Raw genomic sequence first — 25245 nt, 5'->3', positions numbered from 1 at the left:
AGATGAAGTAATATCCTGGCTCAGGCGTTTGGCGGTAGATGACTACAACACCGGCATCGAAAAACTAATTCCACGATACAATAAATGCCTTGACTACCAAGGCAGCTACATTAAAAAATAGCCTAAGATACTGTGGATTTTTTAAATAAAATTTTGTGTTAATATCCTTTATTTTTATTGTTTGATGCCAAAACGTCCTTTACTTTTTGGACGACTAATTGTATATGCAGATGATTTAGTAGTCATAGGAAAAATAACAAGTTTGTGACTAAGCAAATCAACGAGCTGGAGGCCGATACCCAGAAATACCATATTTAAAGACCAGCAACGTCAAATTTAAAAAAGTAACAACATTGTCATGTTTGGTTGGGTTAGTTTTGGTTAGGTAAGGTTTTGTTATGTTAGGTTTAGTTAGATTAAGGTTGGTTAAATAAGGTTTGATTAGAGTAGGCTAGAAATCACGAAGCCCTCCGACGTCGTTCATTGTTAATCGAGCATATCTTGTATTTTTATGTTGAACAAATTCACCAAAAATTTACTTTTTAGACGAACATTGATATTGTAGTCGAATTGTCCATTTTTGTATTTTTTAAAATTTATTCATCGATATCTCTTGAATTAAAAATAACTGGCGCAAAACAATACTATGTTCGAATTTAGTGACAATAACTTACTTTATGGGAAAAGTTTCAAGAGGATCCAAGATTTTAATTCGTTTTAAAGCATATAACAATTCATTAAAATTTTAAAAACAATTTAATTTTCATTGTCTTACAACTAAAAACCGGTTGATTTAAAAAACAGAATAATATACTGTTAACGACTACACTCGACATCTTAGGCAATCTCGTATATATTTCATCTGATAAAATACATTTTTCACAAACCATACAAAAAAGGTGTCGAAACATAAAGGCACCCTCCCTCTTAAATTAAAGAAGCAAGACAGAGAGCTATATCATAGTAGCTAGCTGCTAGCGGCTAAGCGCACATTAGCGCCTCAGAACCGGAAATGGACCGGAGATGAAACTGCGGCGTCATTTCCTGTCGACGCCTCGAAACGTTTGCAGGAAAGGCCCGCCAGAGGCGCTGCGATCGAGCCACGTTCGCGAACAAATGCCTGACGCCAGCCGCAGCCCACTGCAATTCTTTGTTAAGGCTGGACAGGAAAATCGAAGAAATAATGTCGGAGGGAGCTTTATCAACTGTTTTATCGCTATGTAGTTTAAATAAGAGCGGAAGAGTTTGTGGTTTTTGATGAAAGTGAAGAGTGTCTACTTACATTGCCTGTTTGTTGACAGTTAGTTGTTTCTGTTTAAGATTTAGAACCTAATAAACAATTGTTGTATGTGCTATAATTAAAGGTTTTGAATAAAATAAAGTTTAAATATTTAAATAAAAAAAAAACAACTCCTTTAAAATAAAATAAAAATATTAATTTACAATTTAAACACAAGCTAACCAAGCTCTGTATATTTATTTAATTATACTAAAATATTTTTGTACGAAAAATCTTAACAAAATATAGCAGTTTATGAATTACTTTCTATAAATTTTCTATAAACATAGACTTGTATAAAATATACAGTATTACCTATTCAGGCTAAATATATGTAAAATCATCTTTAGTAACCTTCTAAAATATTGATTTTCCATGTCACTATCTAAGAATATTGATTTTTATTTAAATTAGACGTAAGTACAAATGCCAGTATTACGTTGATCTTCAAAAAGCGGAGGATAGACTACCGAAAAAACATTCTGTAAGAATTACGGGAGACTACTGCCATGCATACAAATAATATTTTGTATTTTTGAGTAATTTTTTTGTATTTTCGAGTATTTTTTTTGTATTTTTGAGTAATAAAGTAATACAAAAATATGTTAATAATATTTTTTCATGTAGGACTGTTGTACACATACGTACCATTACACAAGATAATGGTACGTGTATGTACCACCACCCCCACCAACGCCCTAAAATTTTCATTAACATTTTTTGATAAATCAGGGTATATTTGTGTATATAAAAATAAAAACCACAAAAACATGTGTTTAAAACCCGTTAAAAAACCGTCTCGAAAGGGTTAAAAATTAAAATTGTGTTTTTAATGGTGGTTTGGTTGGATGTTTCCTCACAATATTCCTAATAATAGTTTATAATGTATATTTCTAATTATATAGTCCAACATTGATATAATTTCTCTTATGTTGTTGAAGATATACTTATGTTGATCTTTGTGATTAAAATACATGTTTTTTATTATGTACTTGTTTTATGCGCAGGCATCTATTAGTACATCTTCATTTTTATTTTGTATATTTTAATTAAATTTATTTTACGGTGATATACCTACTGCGAAACACTTTTTACATAAAGGAATGTCGCACTCTTCGCAAATGATTTTTGTACGTGTTTGCGTTTTATTATCATCAGTGCACCTTTTACATCGTCTTTTTGTGTTTCCTTCAATTAGAAGATGTAATGATACACTCTCGAAATGTTCCTTTCTTAGATAAACGTCGTACAGCAGCTATTTTTTGTCCTTCAGCAATCATTTCTTCTGCCAGAGGTACCAAATATTATATCAGAGGAACTTTTTGCTTTTTTTTCATTACAAATAATCCATGAGTTTACAACTGACATCATAAGTGAGCGATGGAATACTTTTTTCCACAATTTGTTTGATTTACGATCTAACTCGTACAATCCCTACCATTTGGTCCGCAAGATCAACCCCACCCATAATTTTTGTAGTACGCTATCATTTCTGGGCAGGACACTTTTACTTTTGAGCCATCTCTCATGGTTTTATTTAAAGATGAAACATTGTCATTATGGAAATTACTCTCAGCATGCACCAGGCACCAGACAAGCATCAGGACTGCCTTGGTGTCCTGCCATTTCACAAACATTAGTCCATTTTCATTGCACTGAAATAAGCTTTCACCTCTTTGCAATTTTTCTTTTATTTTTTGTAAGTTTTTTCTATTCTGGTTACAGGCCTATTGCTGCGTACTGCATATTTTTCAACAGACAAACCGAAGTAAGAAACGATCAAAGCAAAAGGTAATATCTCTTTCTTTTGCCGTGGAAATAAGTTTGTTCACTATTAGTGTTGCCGAAAAGCGAGAACAAGACAAGACTTAGATAGTCTTGGTCTTGGTCTTGCGCCAATATACCTGGTCTTGGTCTTGGTCTTGGTATTGCGCTTCCGGTCTTGGGCTTGGTCTTGTAGCAAGAGTCTTGTAAGTCTCGCAGTTACCCAGTAGCCTCTTACTATTTAGTAAACGTTACTTTAGATCTTAGAACAACGTAACGGAGTAGGTACATTTTAAGCTTCAATTAACGTAGCCACAATAAAGACTAACCAAATTAATAAATGTCTAAACAACAGACACAGACAACTAAACAACTGAGCTATCTACCATGTCCCACATGAGTCAATCTGTTTCTTAATAAACGCTAATAAGCTTACATGTGCTAAAACATGGTTAAAACACAAAAAAAAAACAAATTAATGACATACTCTTGACTGTATTTTAAGATTAGATAAAAAAGAATTATTACATTAGACTCAAAGGAAAGCTCAATTGGGAAAGTGAAGTTTAGTGATGTCGAAAAAGTATCTGTTCGTTACTTTATATTCGTTACTATCCAATATCCTAAGTACCGAATACCAAACCGAGAATTATATATCGTTACGTCATTAAAAAATTCGGTATTTTGTTTACAGGGTAGCCGACATTATCTGTTATTAATTTTAATTTCTCTCGTTTCTTTTGAATATTAGCTGCGCTCTTTCACCAAATTTTGTTTAACCGAATGATCTCATCGCAGACTCAGCGGAAACTATGTTTAGTCTTAGGCCGATAAGATTTGTAGTATAGATATAGGTTCCTCTTAACTATAAATTTATAATTATTAATAATAATAAAAATTGAATTATTAAGTGGGTGTTATTTAGTGAATTATCAGCTAAGGTGACATCTTTTTTAAAAGTTTCGATACGATATTACTGTCGGCGTCGCAACCCAAGAAGATTATTTTATGATTACAGGGCGGCTACTCGTATTCTCAAAATATAGACAATTAATTTCAGAGCGAAGAAGTCGTCTGCTGGGAAAGAATGTACAAAATATTTTATTTTTACATTTATGACCTCTGAATGCATGTCAAATGTGTCAAGTGTTTTTTTAATGAATATTTTGATTCGCTATGTATGTTTATTGTATTGTTCGTAATGCGCATAAGTCCAATCTTCCAAATTTTTTTTACATTGTTTTTTGCATCTTATAGAGTCTCTAAGCATATACCCGAATAACTATACTCCCTAAAACGACACTGAGTCCTAACTGCAAGACGCAAAGGCTCGCAGGCTTAGTCTTGTTCTTGTTCAAATCTTGGACGGTCAGTCTTGGTCATGGTCTTGCTAAAATTAGGCTGTCTTGGTCTTGGTCTTAGTCTTGCGAAAACACAAGAACAAGACCAAGACTGCCAGACCAAGACCGATTTTGGGCAACACTATTCACTACACGTTCCCCAAGAGTTCCTTTTACATATTCAGTTTCACGACCTGTGTAGATGTTGAAGTCCTAGGTATATCCAGTAAACGAATCTGACCTAAGCCATATTTTGATTCCCCTTTAACTGGTTTTAGCAGTATATACTGATTGAGTGACGATCGACATTTGAATTTCGTCATGGACTCGTCGATACTTTGAAAACTGCTCTTTTGTCGGTATTTTTGAAAGGTGCTTTTTAAGCATAGTATAATGTCATCAATGTAATAAGTCTTTGAAGCTTCTGTAGATTTTCTTGGTGATACAAGATACATTTTTGAAGATATAACTTTGAATCTGTCACGGGATATTGCATTTTGAATAGAACCGTTTTTAAGTTAAAGATGCGTTGACCAATAATTACTGATTTTTGGTACACGGTTGTAGCACACAACTAGCATGCAACCAAGAACTATTTGAATTTTGCCTGAGTCAGTTTCTTTCAGACAAGCATTTCTTCTTGACTGCTTACATATTTCAATCCTCTCATTAGTACATTGAGCAATATACATATACAATGAACGTGGAAACAACATTTTGAAATATTGGTATGGCGTTAAGTTAAATTGTATGCCAGTATCCAATATACAACTACGTTGACTTGAAATTTGTTTTTTTTTCCAGAAGAAAACCTTTACTTGGTGTTAACCACAATACAAACGAACTACTAGGTGTGGCAGGTATATCTAAATTTTCCTGTGTATCTCGAACTTCTACCTGGCTTTCTAATTCTGATTCTTCATCAAAAGTTTCGACAAAGTTATCTTGGCAGTCCTTGTTTAATTCCGATTCATCATCAGAAGGTATGGACTTCTGGAAGATAGTATGGCACTACTTCCGGACTCGGAAAATGACAATTCTGCATAATATTTAAGTTATTTCTGTGTAAGTGGTGTTTTCCTATCCATATCTAAAAATAACACGAATAAGACTAATGGTACACTTACATACCGTACTGTAAGATTAATGGTACGTATTAGTACCATGGATTAACTAAAAAATAGTCAAATGTTTATTTAACTATAAATAAATAACAATCTAAATATACTTAATATAAAAATGCACAAAAACAAATAGTCTGTAAAATGATACAATCTAATTTAACTATTATTTTTATCAAAAACAATGTCTTTATGCTGACTACCAACCAACACATCAAAAACTCGCAACTAAAATATTTTACGAGTCTACACTTGTACGTGACATAAACGATGCAACGATGGTACATTTTTAAATATTATTTAACGGTAAAAAAATAATTTTAGGCTCGTATGTAAACATCATCGTACAAATATGTACTTGCAGTCTCAAAAGGGTTAAAAACTCCATGACGACTCGACGAAACAAATTATCGTATATATTATTCATTCAATTCGGTACCGTATATCTTATTGAATAGTTCTAATATTACATTAAGGTTGTTGTACATGCGTTGAAAACTTTTAAAAATTTAACTATGAATAGTATTTCATCGCATCATGTTGCTTCCCATATTTCGTTGGATCTATAGCTTTTATCACTCTCCCGTGTCTTGTCGGGTAATTATGAAAGTCAGAGTTGAGGGAAAAATTTTGAAATTTAGTTTTGACGTGAATAATACACTTATAAATATATAAAGCATGGAAAGTCAACAGTCTGTGTTCAATAAAATATTTACGACATGATTGTCTATTATCAATATTGAATATCAATCTAAGAATTCTCTTTTGAGTTATAAAAACTCTAGAAGAGTTCCCAGAGTTTCCCCACAAAACAACATCATAGGCCATATATGAATAAACTAATGCATAGTGCACACTTATCAATTGATTGGTATTAAATAGAGTTTTCAACTGAAGGATCGCATAGTAACCCTTATTCATTGTTTTGCAGACTTTAGTAACATTTTCATCCCATGTCATATTACTTTCTAGAATGCTACCAAGAAATAATGTTATATCACTAAAAGGTATTTCCTCAGAACTAACTGTGATCTTATAATCATGGGATGGCTTACACGAGTACAACTGCATACACATAGTTTTCTTTGCATTTACAATTAAAGAGTTCCTTTTACACCAGGTTGTAAATTCCTGTGCTACCAAGTTCATTTTTGATATGAGTTTACTTTAACCTTTAATTGTGGCTTATTCCCATTTAAATAGTAATTACTTTAAAATGTCACAAGAAAATAGCTTCAGAACAATACGGAGCCTTGTGGTACACCTTGATCAAGATTAAAAACAGATGACTTGTTATTATCGACTTTTACTAGGTTGTAAGTATGACCTTAACCAGTTCAAGAAGCGACTCCGAAAACCAAGGGCTTCTAATTTATGCAGTATAATTTCAATGTCAATAGAGTCAAAAGCCTTAGTTAGGTCAAAAACGAGTGCACCCACATACCTTTTTTGATCCAAAGTAGCATGGATATAATTAAATAATGAAATAGAAGCACTCTCTGTAGATTTATTAGGAAGAAATAGATATAGAAATGAGATTTCTTAGCATAATGTTAACAATAAATGGTCTTCTCTCACCATAGTTGCTGTCTTAAGACTTCGTCTTCTTTGTCTCGTATACTCTTTAGTCTGTCACTATCCTTGAACAGTGCAAAAAATTACATATTTGAAAACACCAAAATTTTCATATCAATTTTTGGGAATTAAATTCTAAAGCACAAAATGAAATTTGAAAAAAAAACTTAATACTTCATCACGTTACCGAAAATTTGATAACATAAGACGATTAAAGTTATCCTCCTTTTTTCAAAACTGGATAGGTTGTTTGTTCATAACGATTTCATTGTGAATAATTTTTTTGAGTTCAACACACCATCAGCACAATATATAAAAACACAATTTTTACGGTAATTTATCTTGATTTTCTTAGTAAAACATTACTTTTTAAATGTCTAAAAAACATTCAATACAAATAAAAAAGTAAGAGAATAATAGAATAGAAGTCGATTTAGTCTACTTTAACTATTACTTTAGTCTTTTTAGATCTCTTTGTAATACGTAACATTTAAAGGCGGCGCATATTCGTATATAATCCCATAATATAGTGGAGTATTATCTAAAACAATTAGTCACAGAGAATCAAACAAACAAATATACAATTTGATAGGCAAAATACGATAGGATGCGAATATTCCATAAACAAGCTGAAAGCCCAGAGAGTAAGTCATTATACATCAGTCATTTCACGTGTATATGTACTGAGCTTTGAATAATGCATAGAATTAAATCCAGGGTTGGAACTAAAGGGCGCAAATAAAGAGTATTCCTATAATATACATTTAATAAAGCATAAGTATATACCTACTTACTTTAACGCGTCTTTAATTTATTTATGCACATTTACATCGGGGTAATTCCCCGTCAACTGTGCAATGTTGACGGGGAATTACTTCTTGAGGGGTTGTATAGCTACCTGCCTCCAATATTAACTTTATCTGAGCTGGTATTACGTTTCATTGTTGCCACCACTGTATCTGTTGTGTATTTCTTTGCCAAATCTACTGGCATTCCTTCTGCTATGTATGCCACTTTTAATTGTTCGGCTAGTTCTTCTATCTTACTCTTCTAAGACTCAATAAAAGACCTATATAAGCGAAAATTGGACCAAAAGCTAGAAGAGTTTCGGTATGAATCATTAGAACAAACATACGAACACATAAAAACCTGCATGAAGACAGCAGCCCTAGAAGCTCTTGGAGAAGTGGACCAAAAATACACCCACCAAACTACGAAATTAACCGAAGACACACTAACATGCATAAAAGAGAAAAAAGAACTTCATATAAAATACCTGAACACAAAAAACTATGAGGACTTGGAACTATACAGAAAAAAAAATAAAGAAGTGAAAAGAAAAGAAGCAAATGAAAAAAATGAAAGATGGGAAAAAACATGCACAGAGATAGAACAGCACATAGGAGGAACGAGAAATTCAGAGTCATGGCACATCTTAAAGTCGCTCCAAAGAAATAAGACAGAGAAAATCAAAATCAGTCAAATCAAAGAAAACGAATGGCAAGAATACTATAAAAAATTGCTAACCGAAGACCGCCCCGAATTCAAACAATCAGAAATAGACGGAATAGAAATCTACACACATGACGAAATCGAATTAAGCCTAGCTGAGGTAAGAAGAACGATCAAAACTCTAAAGAACACAAAAGCAGAAGGTCCCGGCGGAATACCAAATGAATTGATAAAAAACAGATCGGAAAAGTTATTCCGTATGATACATAAAATGTTTGAGAGAGCACTGAATGGACAAGACTTACCGGCAGAATGGACCCAAGCATATATGACATCAACATACAAGAAAGGAAATAGAAAAAACTGCGAAAACTATCGGGGAATCAGCATTATATCGTCTATAGGCAGACTGTATGGAAAGACTATAAAGGAAAAATTAGAAATATATATACAAGATAAAATGGGAGAAGACCAGGCAGGTTTCACAGCGGGGAAAGCATGCTTAGATCACCTTTACACGGTCGAACAACTAATAGAAAAAAGAATGGCCAAAAATAGATCCGTCCATCTGGCTTTTGTTGATCTTAAGAAGGCATATGACTCAATACGTAGAACCAAGCTATGGGAAGCAATGGAAGACATCGAAGTTCCACGAAGATTAATAAACGCGGTAAAAGCACTCTACAAGAATAACGAAGTAGCTATCAAAACGGGCAATAGAATATGCAGTCCATTTAAGACGACAAAGGGACTACTACAGGGTTGCTCCACATCCCTCACCCTGTTCAAAATATGACTGGAAAAAACCCTGAAACCATGGAAAAGAAAGTGCGAAGGAATGGGTATACCAGTAAGGAACGAATATCTATATACGCTAAGTTTTGCCGACGACCAAATAGTGATCGCACAAGACGAGGATGACCTCAGTTTTATGATGAGAAAACTGGAGAAGGAATATACAAAGAATGGGATGGAAATAAACCTAAAGAAAACTGAATACCTAACAACGGAGAATACAGAAATAAAACAGCTGGAAATAGACGAAGGTAAACAAATCAAAGGAACAGACAAGTATAAGTATTTATGTAACAATAAAACACTAAAAACTTTGTTTTCAAACTTCCACAAAATTTATTTTAAATTCTTATCACTACAGCTGTTTCGGCTGATTGCCTTTCTCAAGTCACTTTGTCTTTCACTTGAGAAAGGCAATCAGCCGAAACAGCTGTAGTGATAAGAATTTAAAATAAATTTTGTGGAAGTTTGAAAACAAAGTTTTCAGTGTTTTATTGTTACATAAAATGAATTTCCATCAAGTAACGGTCGAATCCATCAATTATTTATAAGTATTTAGGTTTCATAATATCAAACAAAGGAACAACGGAGGAAGATATAAAAAATAGCAAAACATCAGCATGAAAATAAAGAAAAAAATATATAACACCATGACAAGAAGTATCCTCACTTATGGGTGTGAAAATTGGACAATAAATAAGAAAACCAAAAACAAAATAAGAGCAACAGAGATGGAATTCCTAAGGAGAAGCTGCAGAGTAACAAGAAGAGATAAAATAAATAACATGGAGATTAAGAGGAGAATGGGAATGAACTCTGACATAATAGACTACATCGAACAGAAGAGGTTAACCTGGTACGGACATGTCAGAAGAGCAGACCAAAATCGGTGGATAAATAGAATAACAAAGTGGAGCCCGATAGGAAGAAGAAAGAGAGGCAGACCCCGAAGATCTTTCAGAGATGAGGTGGACGAAGCAATGAGTAGAAGAAATCTACAGGAAGGGGACTGGCTAAACAGGAAAAATTGAAGAAAACGGTTGAGTGAAGGAATACAGTGAAAACTGTGGAAATCCTTGTATATATATAGTTCTTCTATCTCAGATGCGTACATAGCTGCATCACTTTGTCGTTGTTTCTTTTTTGCTAACTACCCTTAGTTCTCTCTTAATGCTGCTTTTATATCTAAGATGGTATTTTCAGTAGTTATGGCTCAAGTTTTTGGCTTTGTTGGTTAATCTTGTTTTTATGAGGGTTATCGCTAAAAGTTCGAGTGCGTCTAAAGGTGCGTCCAGACTACTCGTGCTCCTGCTCGTCCTCGTACTTCTACTTGGAACTCGTGAAGCTTGTTGTACTTGCCCTTACTTTCACTTGATCGTCCACATAGACTCGTTTAGTTCGAAAAATACTTGTACTCCGGCGGTTCCAATGGAAGAGGATGAGCTTGCGGCAGCCAGTGCGGCTTTTATTGTGATATATTCTCTGTTAAAAAAATCTTAAATAAGAAAAAAAGACGGTAGTGGATGATATCACTGTTTAAAAGTCGAAGCAAATACAGTGGAAGTAACTTACTTAGTGACCTTAATGTTGAAAATCTCCACTTCTATACATTCCGTAGAATGTCGCCAAGTAATTTTGAAGAACTGATAACTTTAGTTATCCGTGGTGTTTTAATATCAAAATGCCCCTCAAAATACAACGTGTTGAACATGAAACAAAATGGGGCGATACCCCAGGTGCGTAGAGCTAGCAGCTCAGAATCCTACACTGAAAAACCGGTCAGCCTCATGATCCAGAAAAAACATGAAAGAAAAACAGTTACTACTAGCCACATTCAACATTCAATCTATGGCTAAAGATGAAAAGGTCTACGAATTAGAAGAAGAACTATCCAAGATAGAGTGGGATATTGTAGGATTGTCAGAAGTGAAAAGAAGAGGCGAACAATGCATGCATCTAAACTCTGGAAATCGTTTATACTATTCAAGGAAAATAGACGAAACAAATGGTGGAGTAGGATTTCTTGTCAAAAAGTATCTCACACCATACATTTCTACATATAAAAGCGTTTCTGATAGAGTAGCTTATATTATAATAGACCTAGATAATAAAACCAAGAATAAGGTTATACAAGGGTATGCTCCCACAACAACATATCAGAAAGAGGTAGTTAAAATGTTCTACGAAGATTTGATAACAGCATTAGAAGAAAATGATACAAAGTATACCATCATTATGGGAGATTTCAACGCAAAATTAGGTAAAAAAGAAAAATGGCACACGAAATGAAAGGGGACAAAAAATTATATAACTTCTTAGAACAACAAAATTTATATGTCATGAACACACACTTCAAAAACCAGCAAACCGAAAATGGACGTGGATATCTCCCGATAAAAAGCCGAAAAACGAGATCGATTACTTCTTGTGTGGAAACCAAGACATTTTTGAAGATATAACTGCTCTCAATTGATTCACAACTGACAGCGATCATCGCCTTTTAAGAGCAAGGATTCATATTAAACAGACGAAAACTAGTAGAAACAGGCCACATATTTATTGTAATCAGATGGATCAAACTAAAATACGACAGAAGAGAGATAAGTACAGAGAAGTCTTAAGAAAAGAATTTGTAGAACATTATTAACAAGAATACTCTGGCATGAACACAATTAATAAAGAAATGCAACGAAGGCTCCTGAAAGCAGGACGGACTGTTGCAAAGAAAACGAAAAATAAAGAAGACAGAATAAGTGACAGAACAAAACGGTTGATGGAAAAGAGGCGCACATTTCTAAGCAAAGGAAAGCGAAACACCAATGGTTTCAAAGAATTGAATAAACAAATGAGAAGGTGTCAATCAAAATCAATCATGTCCACCTTAAGAAGTTTTAGGGAAATCGCAAAAAACGTATTAGTAAATAACCTTACATGAAAAATCGGATAAATTAGCATATATCATTTTATTTATTGAAATTAACTGACTCTTAGTGCAGTCACACTATTATCCTAATACGCTGATCAGCTTAAGTCACTAACTTCCTAATGTCCTAATCAGCTTAAGATGGAATACTGGTAGTTCTGTTATGACATTGTGAAGTCACACTCAACTTCTAATACGGTGATTGGCTTGGGTCACTAATTACCTTATATGGTCACGAGTAGTTCGGTGATGACAAATAAACACAGCGGAAGGAGAGATAATAATTTGGTGTGATTTAATTATGACCGTTGTGAACGAGTTTGATTTAATTTAATAAAATAGCTATATTTACGTAAATACGTGTTTTAACTATTTTAATAGACGCTACTATTTTAATAGACGATATCAGAAGTGTGTTAAAGAACCTACGGTAGAATTTAGTGAATTGTTTTTAATGTTAAGTGATTGAAAGTGTCCAAAATGCCGAAAAGGGAAATGTCCAAGCGAAATAGTAGTTCCAGTAGTGAAACCACAACTATTTCGTCCACCGGTTCTTCGCCATGAAGGGAGTCAAGGTATATGAAAACGAAAAGAGCACGTAAGTCAAGAAAAAGATCTAAACATTCAAAAATAAATAGAACCTATACGTCTTCGCCTTTGCCTCAAATTAAAGAAAATGCCACATAAATAAATTCACCATCTGCATCTTATAATTGTACGAATAGAAACATTGAATCCGTCAGTTTTATTCCTGAATTTGATTCACTAATTGGAGAAGTAGATCGATGGATTGAAATAATAGAGCACAATGCTAAGACGTATAGTTGGTCTGATAACTACATTATATTTCAAGCGATTTCTAAGCTTAGAGGTACCTCTAAAACATGGTACGCTAGTTTTATTGAAAATGAAGTTGCATGGTCTCAATTTTCTTGGGCAGAATGGAGATCAGTGTTAGAAAATACTTTTCAAAGTACACAAAATACTTATGATCTTTTTATGGACGTAGCCCATCATAAACCAACAGAGGGTTCTTCATTATATGAATTTTATTTTGAACATTTAGCAAAAATTAATAAACTTAAAGTAAATTTTTCCAAGTCAGATAAGATTTCTTTAATAATTGGTGTTATTAGAGACGAACATATTAAATCTGCTATTGAAGTTGCTCAAATCAAAGATGTTAATTTATTGGCAGTTTATTTAAGAAATAAGCTTTATCACAAAAGTCCAGAAAAATTGCCTGATTTAACAAATCCAATTGTTTTTTCCAAATCAAAATTTGTACATAATAACAAATTTGTTAATAACAAATTTAACAAGAATAAACCTTGTATGTGCTGTGGAATTCAGGGTCATTTAAAAAAAGATTGTCACCACAGAAACCAAATATGCAGGTTTTTTTTTTTAAATTAAAGGTCATATTGAACAATACTGTTTTAAAAAGAACAAAGAATGTCAAGAGACAAAAGTAAATAAAACGAACAAAAATTTAGAAAAAAATAAATCTGTTAAACAAATACAGTTTGATTCATTCGAAAATAAATTTAATAAAATTATTTTCTTAAATGAGCACAGCCATACTGCATTCATTGATTTTGGCAGCGATTGTTCGCTAATTTCAAAAGAATTGGCAGATAAGTTTAAATTAGAAATAAAATCATTAACTAAAGATGTAAAACTTTCTGGATTTTTGGGAAATTCTTTATCAGTTGAATATTATGTATTTGCTAAAAGAAAAATCGATTTTGTAGAATTAAATATTATGTTGTATGTCATGGATAAAGATTGGGTTATAATGACCTTCTAATAGGAAGAAATTTTACAGAAGATGTAAATATTATGTATTATAGGATAGATAATAGTTTAACATTTAAATTCCTTAGATAAAGAAAGACTTAGATAAATAAATAAGTACAGGAAATATATCTAAATACGAGAAAATGGTGTTGGAAAATATTTTGCTAAATCACGAGGACTGTTTTTATACAAATTTGAAAGCTCTAAAAAAATCGCATTCTGTTGTTATGAGAATCTATATTACAAGTTCAGATGTAGTTAAGCTTCGTCCCTACAGAACACCTGCAGCTGACAAAGAAATTTTACAAAAAACAGTACAAGAATTATTGGATGCAAATATTATTCGAAAGAGTAATTCATCGTTCGCAAGCCCTTCTTTTCTTATTGATAAAAAAAAAGATGTAAATTGGACATGGACATAAGAAGAAACAAAAATTGTTAAAGAAATAAAGAAAGTTATAGTCTCAGAACCAATTTTAACAATATTTAATCCGAAACATGAGATAATAGTTTACACGGATGCAAGTAGAGAAGGATTTGGAGGCATAATAACTCAAATTGTTGATGGTCGTGAAAAGTCAATTGCCTATTTTAGCAAGCAAACCACAAAAGAAGAAAAGAAATATCATTCTTTTGAATTAGAGCTTTTGGCTATTGTCAAAACCCTAGAAAGGTATAGATAATATTTAGCAGGAAGATCTTTTACTGTAATAACAGACTGCAATTCCGTTAAAAATGCATTAGTAAAACAAACAATAATCCCAAGAACAGCAAGATGGGTTTTGTGTTTACAAAATTTTTGTTTTGAAATAAAACATAAATCAGGAGTACAACTACAACATGTAGATGCCTTAAGTAGGAACTTTGAAAGAACTGAAGCAGGGGAAAGTCTTGAAATTAAAGTGATGCTCATCAAAGAAGACGACTATCTAAGAGAAGCACAGGATACAGATACGGAAATAAATAAAAAAAAGATTATTCTTTTGTCAGGAGATCAGGAAAATCATAAGGATACTTTCAAGAAATATGATTTAAGAGGAAACAAAGTTTATAAAATAACGGAATATGGTAGAAGATGATATGTGCCTAAAAATTGTCGTTGGCAAATTGTCAAAATGAATCATGACGATATTGGACATTTTGCGTTGGATAAAACAATTAAAAGAATAAAAGAACGGTATTGGTTTCCACGAATGCGAAGATTTATTAAGAAATACATTTCGGCTTGTCTTGCCTGTTTATACCATAAATAACCGGGAGGAAAAAAGCCTGGCTATCTACATTCCATTCGAAAATATGCTAGACCGTTTCATACACTCCATGCCGATCATTTAGGGCCATTTGTGTTAACGAAATCTCAAAATAAATACGTCTTGGTTTTGATTGATGCCTTTTCTAAATTTGTGTTTGTTGAAGCTGTCCCAGATACATCAAGTAAACATGTTATTTGTGCTTTAGAAGAAATTTTTAAAATATTTGGTAACACCAAACGAATGATATCAGATGCAGGATCAGCTTTTGTTTCAAAAGAATTTTTGAATTATATGGAAGAGAGAGGAATTAGAGTGTTTACAACTGCAGTAGGAATGGCAAGAGGCAACGGCCAAGTAGAAAGGGCAAATAAAACATTACTGGATACCATGGCCACAATGGGTGCAAAGTTTGAGTCCGATATGTGGGATAAGAATTTAAAAAACATTCAACAAGGAATAAACGGAACAAAACACCGAATAACTAAATCTTCTCCCAGTGAAGTGTTTTTCGGGTACAAATTAAGAGTTGATGGAGACAAATACATAGATGATAATGATATGGACATTATTGATGTAATGTTATTGAGAAAGGATGTAGCTAAACGATTAGAAGAAAACAGAATCAAACAGAATAACGAATTTAATAAAAAAAGATGCTCTCCAGTGAAATATGCTGTTGGTGACCTGGTATTGACAAAAGTTTTCCAGCAAACAATGAAAGTAAGAAGCTTTTAGAAAAGTATAGAGGGCCATTCAGGATTGTTGAGGTTCTACCAAATGATAGATATCGTGTAACAGAAGATGTACATTCATCAAGAAAAAGGCGTCCTTATGAAGGAGTTGTTGGTGGAGAAAACATCAAGAGATTTAAGATTCAAAGATCTTAAAATTATTCAGGTTAGTTACATGATAGTGTAGTCATTTTGTAGAATGACATAAAGATATTCTATTGTTTAAAAGGAATTTGTTTGAATAGCTGGAACTAAAAAAAAAAATATATTTTAATTGTCATTCTGAAAAATGACAACAAAGTGTTTCAATGATCTGAATGGGTTTATTTGAGTAGTTCTGACTATTTGAAGCAAATTTATTTTATTCGTCATTCTGAAAAATGACAAATAAATGTTTTAATGTTCTGAATGGATTTTCAGTTCGTCATTCTGCAAAATGACAAATAAATGTTTTAATGTTCTGAATGGATTTTCAGTTCGTCATTCTGAAAAATGACAAATAAATGTTTTAATGTTCTGAATGGATTTTCAGTTCGTCATTCTGCAAAATGACAAATAAATGTTTTAATGTTCTGAATGGATTTTCAGTTCGTCATTCTGCAAAATGACAAATAAATGTTCTAATGTTCTGAATGGATTTTCAGTTCGTCATTCTGAAAAATGACAAATAAATGTTTTAATGTTATGAATGGATTTTCAGTTCGTCATTCTGAAAAATGACAAATAAATGTTCTAATATTCTGAATGGATTTTCAGTTCGTCATTCTGCAAAATGACAAATAAATGTTTTAATGTTCTGAATGGATTTTCAGTTCGTCATTCTGCAAAATGACAAATAAATGTTTTAATGTTCTGAATGGATGTTCAGTTCGTCATTCTGAAAAATGACAAATAAATATTTTAATGTTCTGAATGGATTTTCAGTTCGTCATTCTGAAAAATGACCAATAAATGTTTTATTGTTCTGAATGGATTTTCAGTTCGTCATTCTGAAAAATGACAAATAAATGTTCTAATGTTCTGAATGGATTTTCAGTTCGTCATTCTGAAAAATGACAAATAAATGTTTTAATGTTCTGAATGGATATTCAGTTCACCATTCTGCAAAATGACACCCAAATATTTTAATGTCTTGAATGAGTTTGTTTGAATAGCCGTAGCTATTCGAAACAGATTTATTCACATTGTCATTCTGAAAAATGACAGCCATATGTTTTAATGTTTAAAAATGAGCTTGTATGGATAGTTGTAGCTATCTGAAACGAATTGATTTAGACTATGTCATTCTGCAGAATGATGGAGCCTTTCTATAAATTGGCATTCTTAATAATAAAGAACATATTATTTTTTTAATAGGTGTTGTACGATCGAGGACGATCGTGACGTCAGGATGGTCGAATGCAGTCACACTATTATCCTAATACGCTGATCAGCTTAAGTCACTAACTTCCTAATGTCCTAATCAGCTTAAGATGGAATACTGGTAGTTCTGTTATGACATTGTGAAGTCACACTCAACTTCTAATACGGTGATTGGCTTGGGTCACTAATTACCTTATATGGTCACGAGTAGTTCGGTGATGACAAATAAACACAGCGGAAGGAGAGATAATAATTTGGTGTGATTTAATTATGACCGTTGTGAACGAGTTTGATTTAATTTAATAAAATAGCTATATTTACGTAAATACGTGTTTTAACTATTTTAATAGACGCTACTATTTTAATAGACGATATTAGTAAATATTTCAAATCTGAAGGTATAAATAAACCTGTAAATACATTTTAAAAAAAGGACATGTTCTTATTTGATTGGACTTCATGGACGTTGATAGAAGGGGCTGATAAAAAAACTCTTAGACTACTTAAAATATCTATTGTATTGTTACAAAAAATATCTTGAAAAATGGCTAACATTTACCAACGACACTTTCCACAAAATATAAATGTTTAAATGTGTAGTCCAATCTCAGGTTCTAGACAATCACAGGATTCGTCCACTTCGTCAGCATCAATTTCGTCGTCCTGGACTTCCACTATTATGGTCTTATACCAAGATAAAAAGTCATGTTTCTGCCAGTCATCACCATACATTTTCACAAGTAACGTCTCCACGTCCTTCTTCTTAGCTGCTTTCACTATATTGCTCAGTGGAAGTGACTCTACAGGAGTTGAGAACGACCTTGCAGAATGCCAGCCTTTTTTTTTGAGGCTTGTTGTAGGTTTCAAAATCACTTTCAAATCTAAAATTCTGTGCCGATTTCACTTTGATAACAGTAAGTTCTTGTCCATTGCGGTTGACAGCTTTCTCTTTCCTCACAAAAATCCTCTTCTTTTCAGATATCATTTTATATATCATAAATTGTGTAGCCAAACTTTTAGCATCAATCAATCCCCAATCCTCTCCAAGTTTCCGTACTTCTCAAACAGAACTATATACATTGTAGTACTCTTCCTTTGTTGCAATGGTAGGCTGCTTCCTGAGTAACTTTTCAACCCTTCCGAACACCCGATCAGCGGGGAGGAAGCTATGCCCGCGAACAGGGTATGTTAGAACAATCTCCTCTAAAGCATTTTGCACTGATCCTAAGTAATACACTAATGTGTGAACAACGGCATTGTTTTTGTTTTGACCGGCACACCCATCACAGAACAGATTCAGTCTTGTTACATTTGAAAAATTAGCGGAGTTCAAGAAATTTATAAGTGCAGATGAAACTTCGGTCGCACCCCTTCCTGCAAGTTCTTCAGTCCATACGTAAAATATGGGGTTTTGTGCGTTTGATGCTACAATGCAAAAAGAGTAAAAACTTAATTGTCTTTTGTAGAACGCGTCTTGAATAGGAGTTTTGGGAAGTGCTTGAATTTGCTGGAGATCAAAACAGAAAGTAACCTCATTTTCTTTGTTTTCCTTTAAGAGCCCATAAAAAGCATTAGCTCTTAATCTGTGTATTCTTTTCTCCATCATAAATTGGTTGACCACTACCAAGTCTTTCACAGCTTTAGCCTTCTCAATTTTCAGCTGAAGATCTATTTTATTGCATGTACTGCAAACGTCAGAAGCTGGTGATGAAAATCCGATATTTAATTCATTGAGAACTCTCCTAAACATAGATTTCTTAACTTTAAGATTATCAAGTACAGAATCATTGTATATTAGCCACAACTTCTTCATGTTTAAGTCTGCACCAAGATAAATCCTTTTCGATTTTTTTCGATTATAGTGGCTTTCTTTTCCTCTTAAATTTCTCAAAAAAAGGCGGACTGATTCCTTGTTCGCAGCAGATTTGTGACTCTTCCTATTGCCACCCCTCTGATCCTTAACAGCCTTTCCCTCTTTCACCTTTTTAGAAATATTAGTCAATCTTGTTCCCTTCACCATGGTAATATGCATGAAAAGTTTCCTACACACAGGTATATTTATCGGTTGATGAAAGTATAGAATATTGTACACTAAAACTTTTAGCCTTTGATTTTTCAGAGGTAGGCCTAGGCCTTCGCCGCTTTATGTTACGTTGATTTATCCAACTGGCAATGGTGTTATCTTGCGTGTTTTTGTCAGGTATTTTGTAGAGGATATTTCGAACAAAAATAGCATCTATAGGCCTAACTAATGCACATTTCATACCTTTGTTCATGTGTTTACATGGAACAAACACACGACATCCCACTGGAGTACTGTATCGCTTAAGCTTGGCTCTAGTTTTTTTATCCACAGTCTTTTTATTTTTACGAGATCCTTCATTGGCATCGCCCACTCTCACTAAGTTTTCTTCATCCATGGAAAATTTCAATTTTATTTAATAAAAACTACTATAATAATATTAAAATTAAACCACAGTGCAATACAAACTCAATACTCGCTATCGACATAACCTAGAGGGAAAACACAGACAATGTGTTGACATGGTCAAATCACGTGACCAAATCGGGGCACTCCTATTAGCTGAATGGACATGTGGTGTTATGATTGAAACTAACTGTGGACATGATTTCATTTGATTTGGGAACCTAATATTGTGTATTCATTTTAAACAGGACATGATTTTTTTTAACCGAAACCGAAAACACCATAGAATAGGATTCACTCTTTATATTATGAAACAGCTGCTAACTCATTTTTTGATTGTTATGGACATGATTGATTTTGATTGACACCTCCTCAAATAAAGAAGGGAGTAAAGGAAGATTTAAGGATCTATAATGAAAACAAGGTAGAAAAAATAATAGAAAAGAAATGAGGCCTTAAATGCCTAAGATCAAAGCCTATAATAATCTCATTAAAGGATAAAGATTGAAAAGAAATAAGAGAAAAGAACGAAATCCTAAAAGTTACCCAAACATTTTACCGTGATTTATATTTCTCAAACAAGCACCCAGATAACATTGCAAAGGAAGATCTTAAGAGAAAGATAACGAATGTCAACTCAGAAATACTCCCTAACATAGAATCTTTCGAAATAAAACAAGCTATGGCACAACTAAAGAACAATAAGGCTCCGGGCCCAGATGGAATACTTGTAGAAATATTAAAGGAGGGGAGTGAAATTATTCTCGAAGAATTGAAAAATTTTTTCAACGAATGTCTTCACAGAGGAGAAGTTCCAGATGACTGGAATGAAAGTTTGACAATACTTCTCTTAAAAAAGGGAGACAGGGGAGATCTAAAGAAATATAGGTAAATCTCCTTGCTGTCCCAAATGTACAAACTGTTTATGAGAGTAATAACTAACAGGTTAACGTCGAAACCCGATAGCTATCAACCGGTAGAGCAGGCAGGATTCCGAAAGAGTTACAGTACAGCGGATCATCTTCTTACAGTCAGAACGCTAATAGAGAAAGCCAATGAATATCATTTGAACTTATACATAGGCTTCGTTGATTATGAAAAGGCATTCGACTCCATAGAACTTTGGGCAATAGAGAGAGCTATGAACAACTGCAGGATAGATTCCCGATACAGAATGCTCATACATAATATTTACAAGAAAGATACAATGAAACTACAGACGCGAAAACCAAAGCTATACCAATCAAGAGAGGAGTTTGCCAGGGAGATGTTATCTCACCAAAGCTATTCACACTTGGACTGGAAGACGTGTTCAAAGACATTAACTAGGTAGATAAAGAAATAAATGTTAATGGAAGAAAACTGAGTCATTTGAGATACGCTGATGACATTGCAATATTCGCTACAAGTTTCGAAGAACTACAGACCATGATGACGCAACTATTTCAAGCTTCGGAAAAAGTAGGTCTTAAGATGGACTTGCAAAAAACAAAAATAATGACAAATACACCGAACATAAGAGAAATAACGTTGAACGACATAAATTTAGAAACAGTAAGCGAATACATCTACCTGGGACAGATAATGAAAGTTAACAAAGAAAATCAAACTGCTGAAATTACCAGAAGAATCAGGTTAGCATGGGCAGGATTTGGAAAACTGAGTTGGATTTTGAAAAGCACTAAAATAGAACAATATTTGAAAACCAGAATTTACGGTCAGTGTATCCTCCCTATACTCACGTATGGTTCACAGACGTGGACACTCACCAAGTCTAATTTGGATAAAATAGTAAAAGCACAGAGAGCGATGGAAAGATCAGTTCTCGGGGTGAGACTTATAGACAAAAAAAAAACAAACAAATGGATAAGAAGCAAAACCAAAGTAAAAGACGCAGGAGACCATGCTGCCAAATTAAAATGGAGCTTCGCAGGACACAATGCCCGACTAAAGGATAAAAGATGGAACCACGAAATAAAACAATGGAGACCATGGTTAGGAAAGAGAAGTAGAGGAAGACCACAAATGAGATGGGCTGATGATATTAAGAACATCGGAGGAGACAACAGGAAGCAAGTGGCGCAAAATAGAAAACACTGGATTGATTTGGGGGAGGCCAATGGCCAAAATTGGATTACTTAAGGCTGAAGAAGAGAAGAGGAAGAAGTCATTAGCAAATTTTAAATTGGAGTTCTACCAGACATCGTTACTCCATTGACACATTCTTCTAAAGCGATCGTCATGACATTTCGACCATAAATATTTAATAAGTCAGATGTGACAAAGTGCACCCTTGTGTTACCCCTCTTTCTGCTCTGAATTGGCTTAAGAACTTCTGATCTAATCGTACTGTTGCCATATTGGACTTGTACAGATTTTTAATAAATGTATCGATGCACCTATCTCTATTAGAATGGACCAAAAATTTATCCACCTTACACAATCGAATGCCCTATGACGTCAACAAAGCATATTATTATAAGTACTTAAAATTTTTTCGACTTTTCACTTTTCGACTTACCTATCTCAGGTTCAGGGTTTGCTCACGTGGACCTATTCCCTTTACAAATTCCACTTATACCTGCAGTATTTGATAGTGTATATAATACTCTTTCAATATTTTCATTAGATGACTCTACGTTGTTGTTAAAATCTCCTAGGATTGTAACCAGTTCAAGATTAGGAATTGCGCTAATAGTTTCTTCTAGGCGACCATAGAATCTGCAAATCTCTTTATCTTGTGCAGCTGTTGTAGGAGCATATATCTGTATAAGGTGTATAGCATTAATGGATATTCACATTTTCTTCTTCTTATTTTGTTGCCTATTCCTTTCGAATATTGGCGATCATTCTGTCTAAGATTATTTTATTAACTGATGCTTTATATAGATTAGTTGTTATTGTGGAGAACCATTTCCTCAGGTTTTTTAACCATGATATTCTTCTTCTTCCAATTCCTCGCTTTCCGAAAACTTTGCCTTGAAGGATTATTTTCAGTAATCTGTATTTAGTGCCGTTTCTCATTATGTGTCCGAAATATTCTAACTTTCTCTTTTTAATCATATACACCACTTCTCTTTCTTTCCACATTCTTCGTAGTACAGTCTCATTGGTTATCTTCTCCATCCATGATATCCTTAGAATTTTTCTGTATAGCCACATCTCGAAAGCTTCAAGTTTTTTCTCCATCGCTTCAGTGAGCGTCCATGATTCAACTACTAGTAGTATAATATCGAGAAGATATAACATCGTAGGAGTTGAAGATATAACATTTCACATTTTAATGGATATTAATCTGTTGTCGACAGTATCCAATCACGCAGTCGTTGAGTTTGGTAGATACAATTATTGCGACTTAATTTGTATTTGTATTATCTGTTGTTTTAAATTACCTTTACCTCTCTAGTGAGTTTCTGAGATTCTCAATACCGAAAGATTAAAGTAGAAGTTTACCATAAAACAAATACAGATATAATAATGTTGTCCAGGAGATTTTCCAATGAACAAGGTAAATAGGGTACTAGGTACATAGACTGCATGAAACAACTTGTAAAACTGGCTTGGAATTGGGATCCCATAGCCAAAACGCCACTTAAGCGTCCCAGAATGCGATGAATAGAAAACATGCAATCAAATTTCCAAAAGATGAACATTCTGCTTGAGTACAGATTGACTGAGTACAGAACCAAGACTCACACGGGGTTGTAGCGCTACACAAAGATTATGATTAAATAATCTTTCTGTTTTTTTTTCTTATTTGTTCTAATTCTCTTAAGTTGCTATAATGGTATCCAAAAGTACTTCAACGTATTTTAAATTCTCTCATTTATGTCAAATTGACATTAAAAAGAGAAAACTGAAAAGAAGAAGCGAGGTTAGGTAAATGTGTTAATGTGTTATTGTATTACAGTTACTAAGGTTCTAACTTTTAAAATTTTATTGCACAAACTTTTCTAATTATGTTTTTTTTTTTCGATAACCCGATATATGGTAGACCATTACATGTATATATATGTGTATATATATATATATATATATATATATATATATATATATATATATATATATATATATATATATATATATATTTCTAAACAAAATTGGTCCATTTTTAAAAATCTAAGAATTAATGAAAACAGTCAAAATACTAAAATAATGCTAAAATATTACTTTTAAATTGTTGTGATTTTCTCCTAACGCAATAAACATCTCCTTACGCCACCCATGCACATGGCTTATGCAATCTAGTTATGGGGTTGTATGCCATGGCGTATGCTAATATGCGCCTGCTGCGATCTCTCCTTGATTAATTGCATTTTGATTTCCAGATTATCGGTCATTTGCTATTCATATTTGGATTAGACGGCCCGTTTTGGACGATAGATGGCGTATTATGGGGAGCATTTGCATCTTTGATCTGCTCTCTGTTCGGAGATGGTTAAATGAAGGTTGTGTGTATATGAATAGGTTGATTGTGTTAAGGATTTGAATAATGTCATAGTGTATGCAATATTTGGGTAATTAGGGAATGATTTGACGTTTATGTGGGAAATAAGCTGCTTCATTATGATGTATCGGTCGTGAGAACAAACTAAACGTGTCTGGATATTACGTATAAACACACACAAACAAACATACACTCATAAATATATAATAGATTGATTTATTATTTTTCTGAAACTAATGAAAAAAATTAATAATAAATTTGTAGTAGGTACTTCAACATATTTAACATGCAAATAAATTTGTTCAAATTTAAAAAATACTAAACTGTCTACTCGTATAATTAAAAAAAATTGATTTTTAAAACTTTTCATACTCAAAATTATATTTTTAATGTCCACTTCAGGTAAATTTGCGCACTCTGCTGTAAGAAGCTCCTGAAAGAAATTGAGAATGTTGCCCATATGTGGAGTGATTCTTTGTAGAAGCATGTTCTATATATGTTTTATAAGATTGAGGCCTTACAATTGTATTTGTTATTGTAATACATCAATATCCTCGTTGGTCACCCAGTTTGACACAATAACTTCGACGTAGGGATGAACATTATCATGAACAACGTGAAAGTTTTCGTCGAGAGTACCTGTAAATGGACGAACAATAGGTTATGAATGGTATCGAAATACTGCTGAGCTGGTAGAAACCGATTGTTGTTTCGCGCCCTACTATTATTGTGTCACCTCGTTATGTAGATACTTCCTGGATTTGTCTCAAATGTAAAAGTCCCCACTTCCCGATCGTCTCCACATTTTTGTTTGATGCAAATCAGGATAAAATCCAAATCTGGATTTATGAGTAAATAAAACTGTAGCCCAGTTATTTTCACTCCAGTCCACAACACCACTCTAATCTTGCAAAGTGAGTACTTCTGGAGAAAAATAAACAGTTGAGTGGTCTTCGAGTATAAACATTGACTTCA

At 33.3% G+C, this 25245-nt stretch overlaps 1 protein-coding gene across 1 annotated transcript; it reads left to right on the top strand.

The window, feature by feature from the left end:
* Window positions 1-11129: 11129 nt before the first annotated feature.
* LOC140433709 (uncharacterized) lies at window positions 11130-14159 on the top strand. Its single transcript, XM_072521688.1, has 2 exons — window positions 11130-11492; window positions 14136-14159. Exons 1-2 carry the CDS (start codon window positions 11130-11132, stop codon window positions 14157-14159), a joined length of 387 nt encoding a protein of 128 aa, XP_072377789.1.
* Window positions 14160-25245: the final 11086 nt, after the last annotated feature.

Source organism: Diabrotica undecimpunctata, chromosome 2 (genome assembly GCF_040954645.1).
Source record: "Diabrotica undecimpunctata isolate CICGRU chromosome 2, icDiaUnde3, whole genome shotgun sequence".
NCBI lineage: Eukaryota > Metazoa > Arthropoda > Insecta > Coleoptera > Chrysomelidae > Diabrotica > Diabrotica undecimpunctata.
This window is presented reverse-complemented; position numbering and strand designations above follow the sequence as displayed.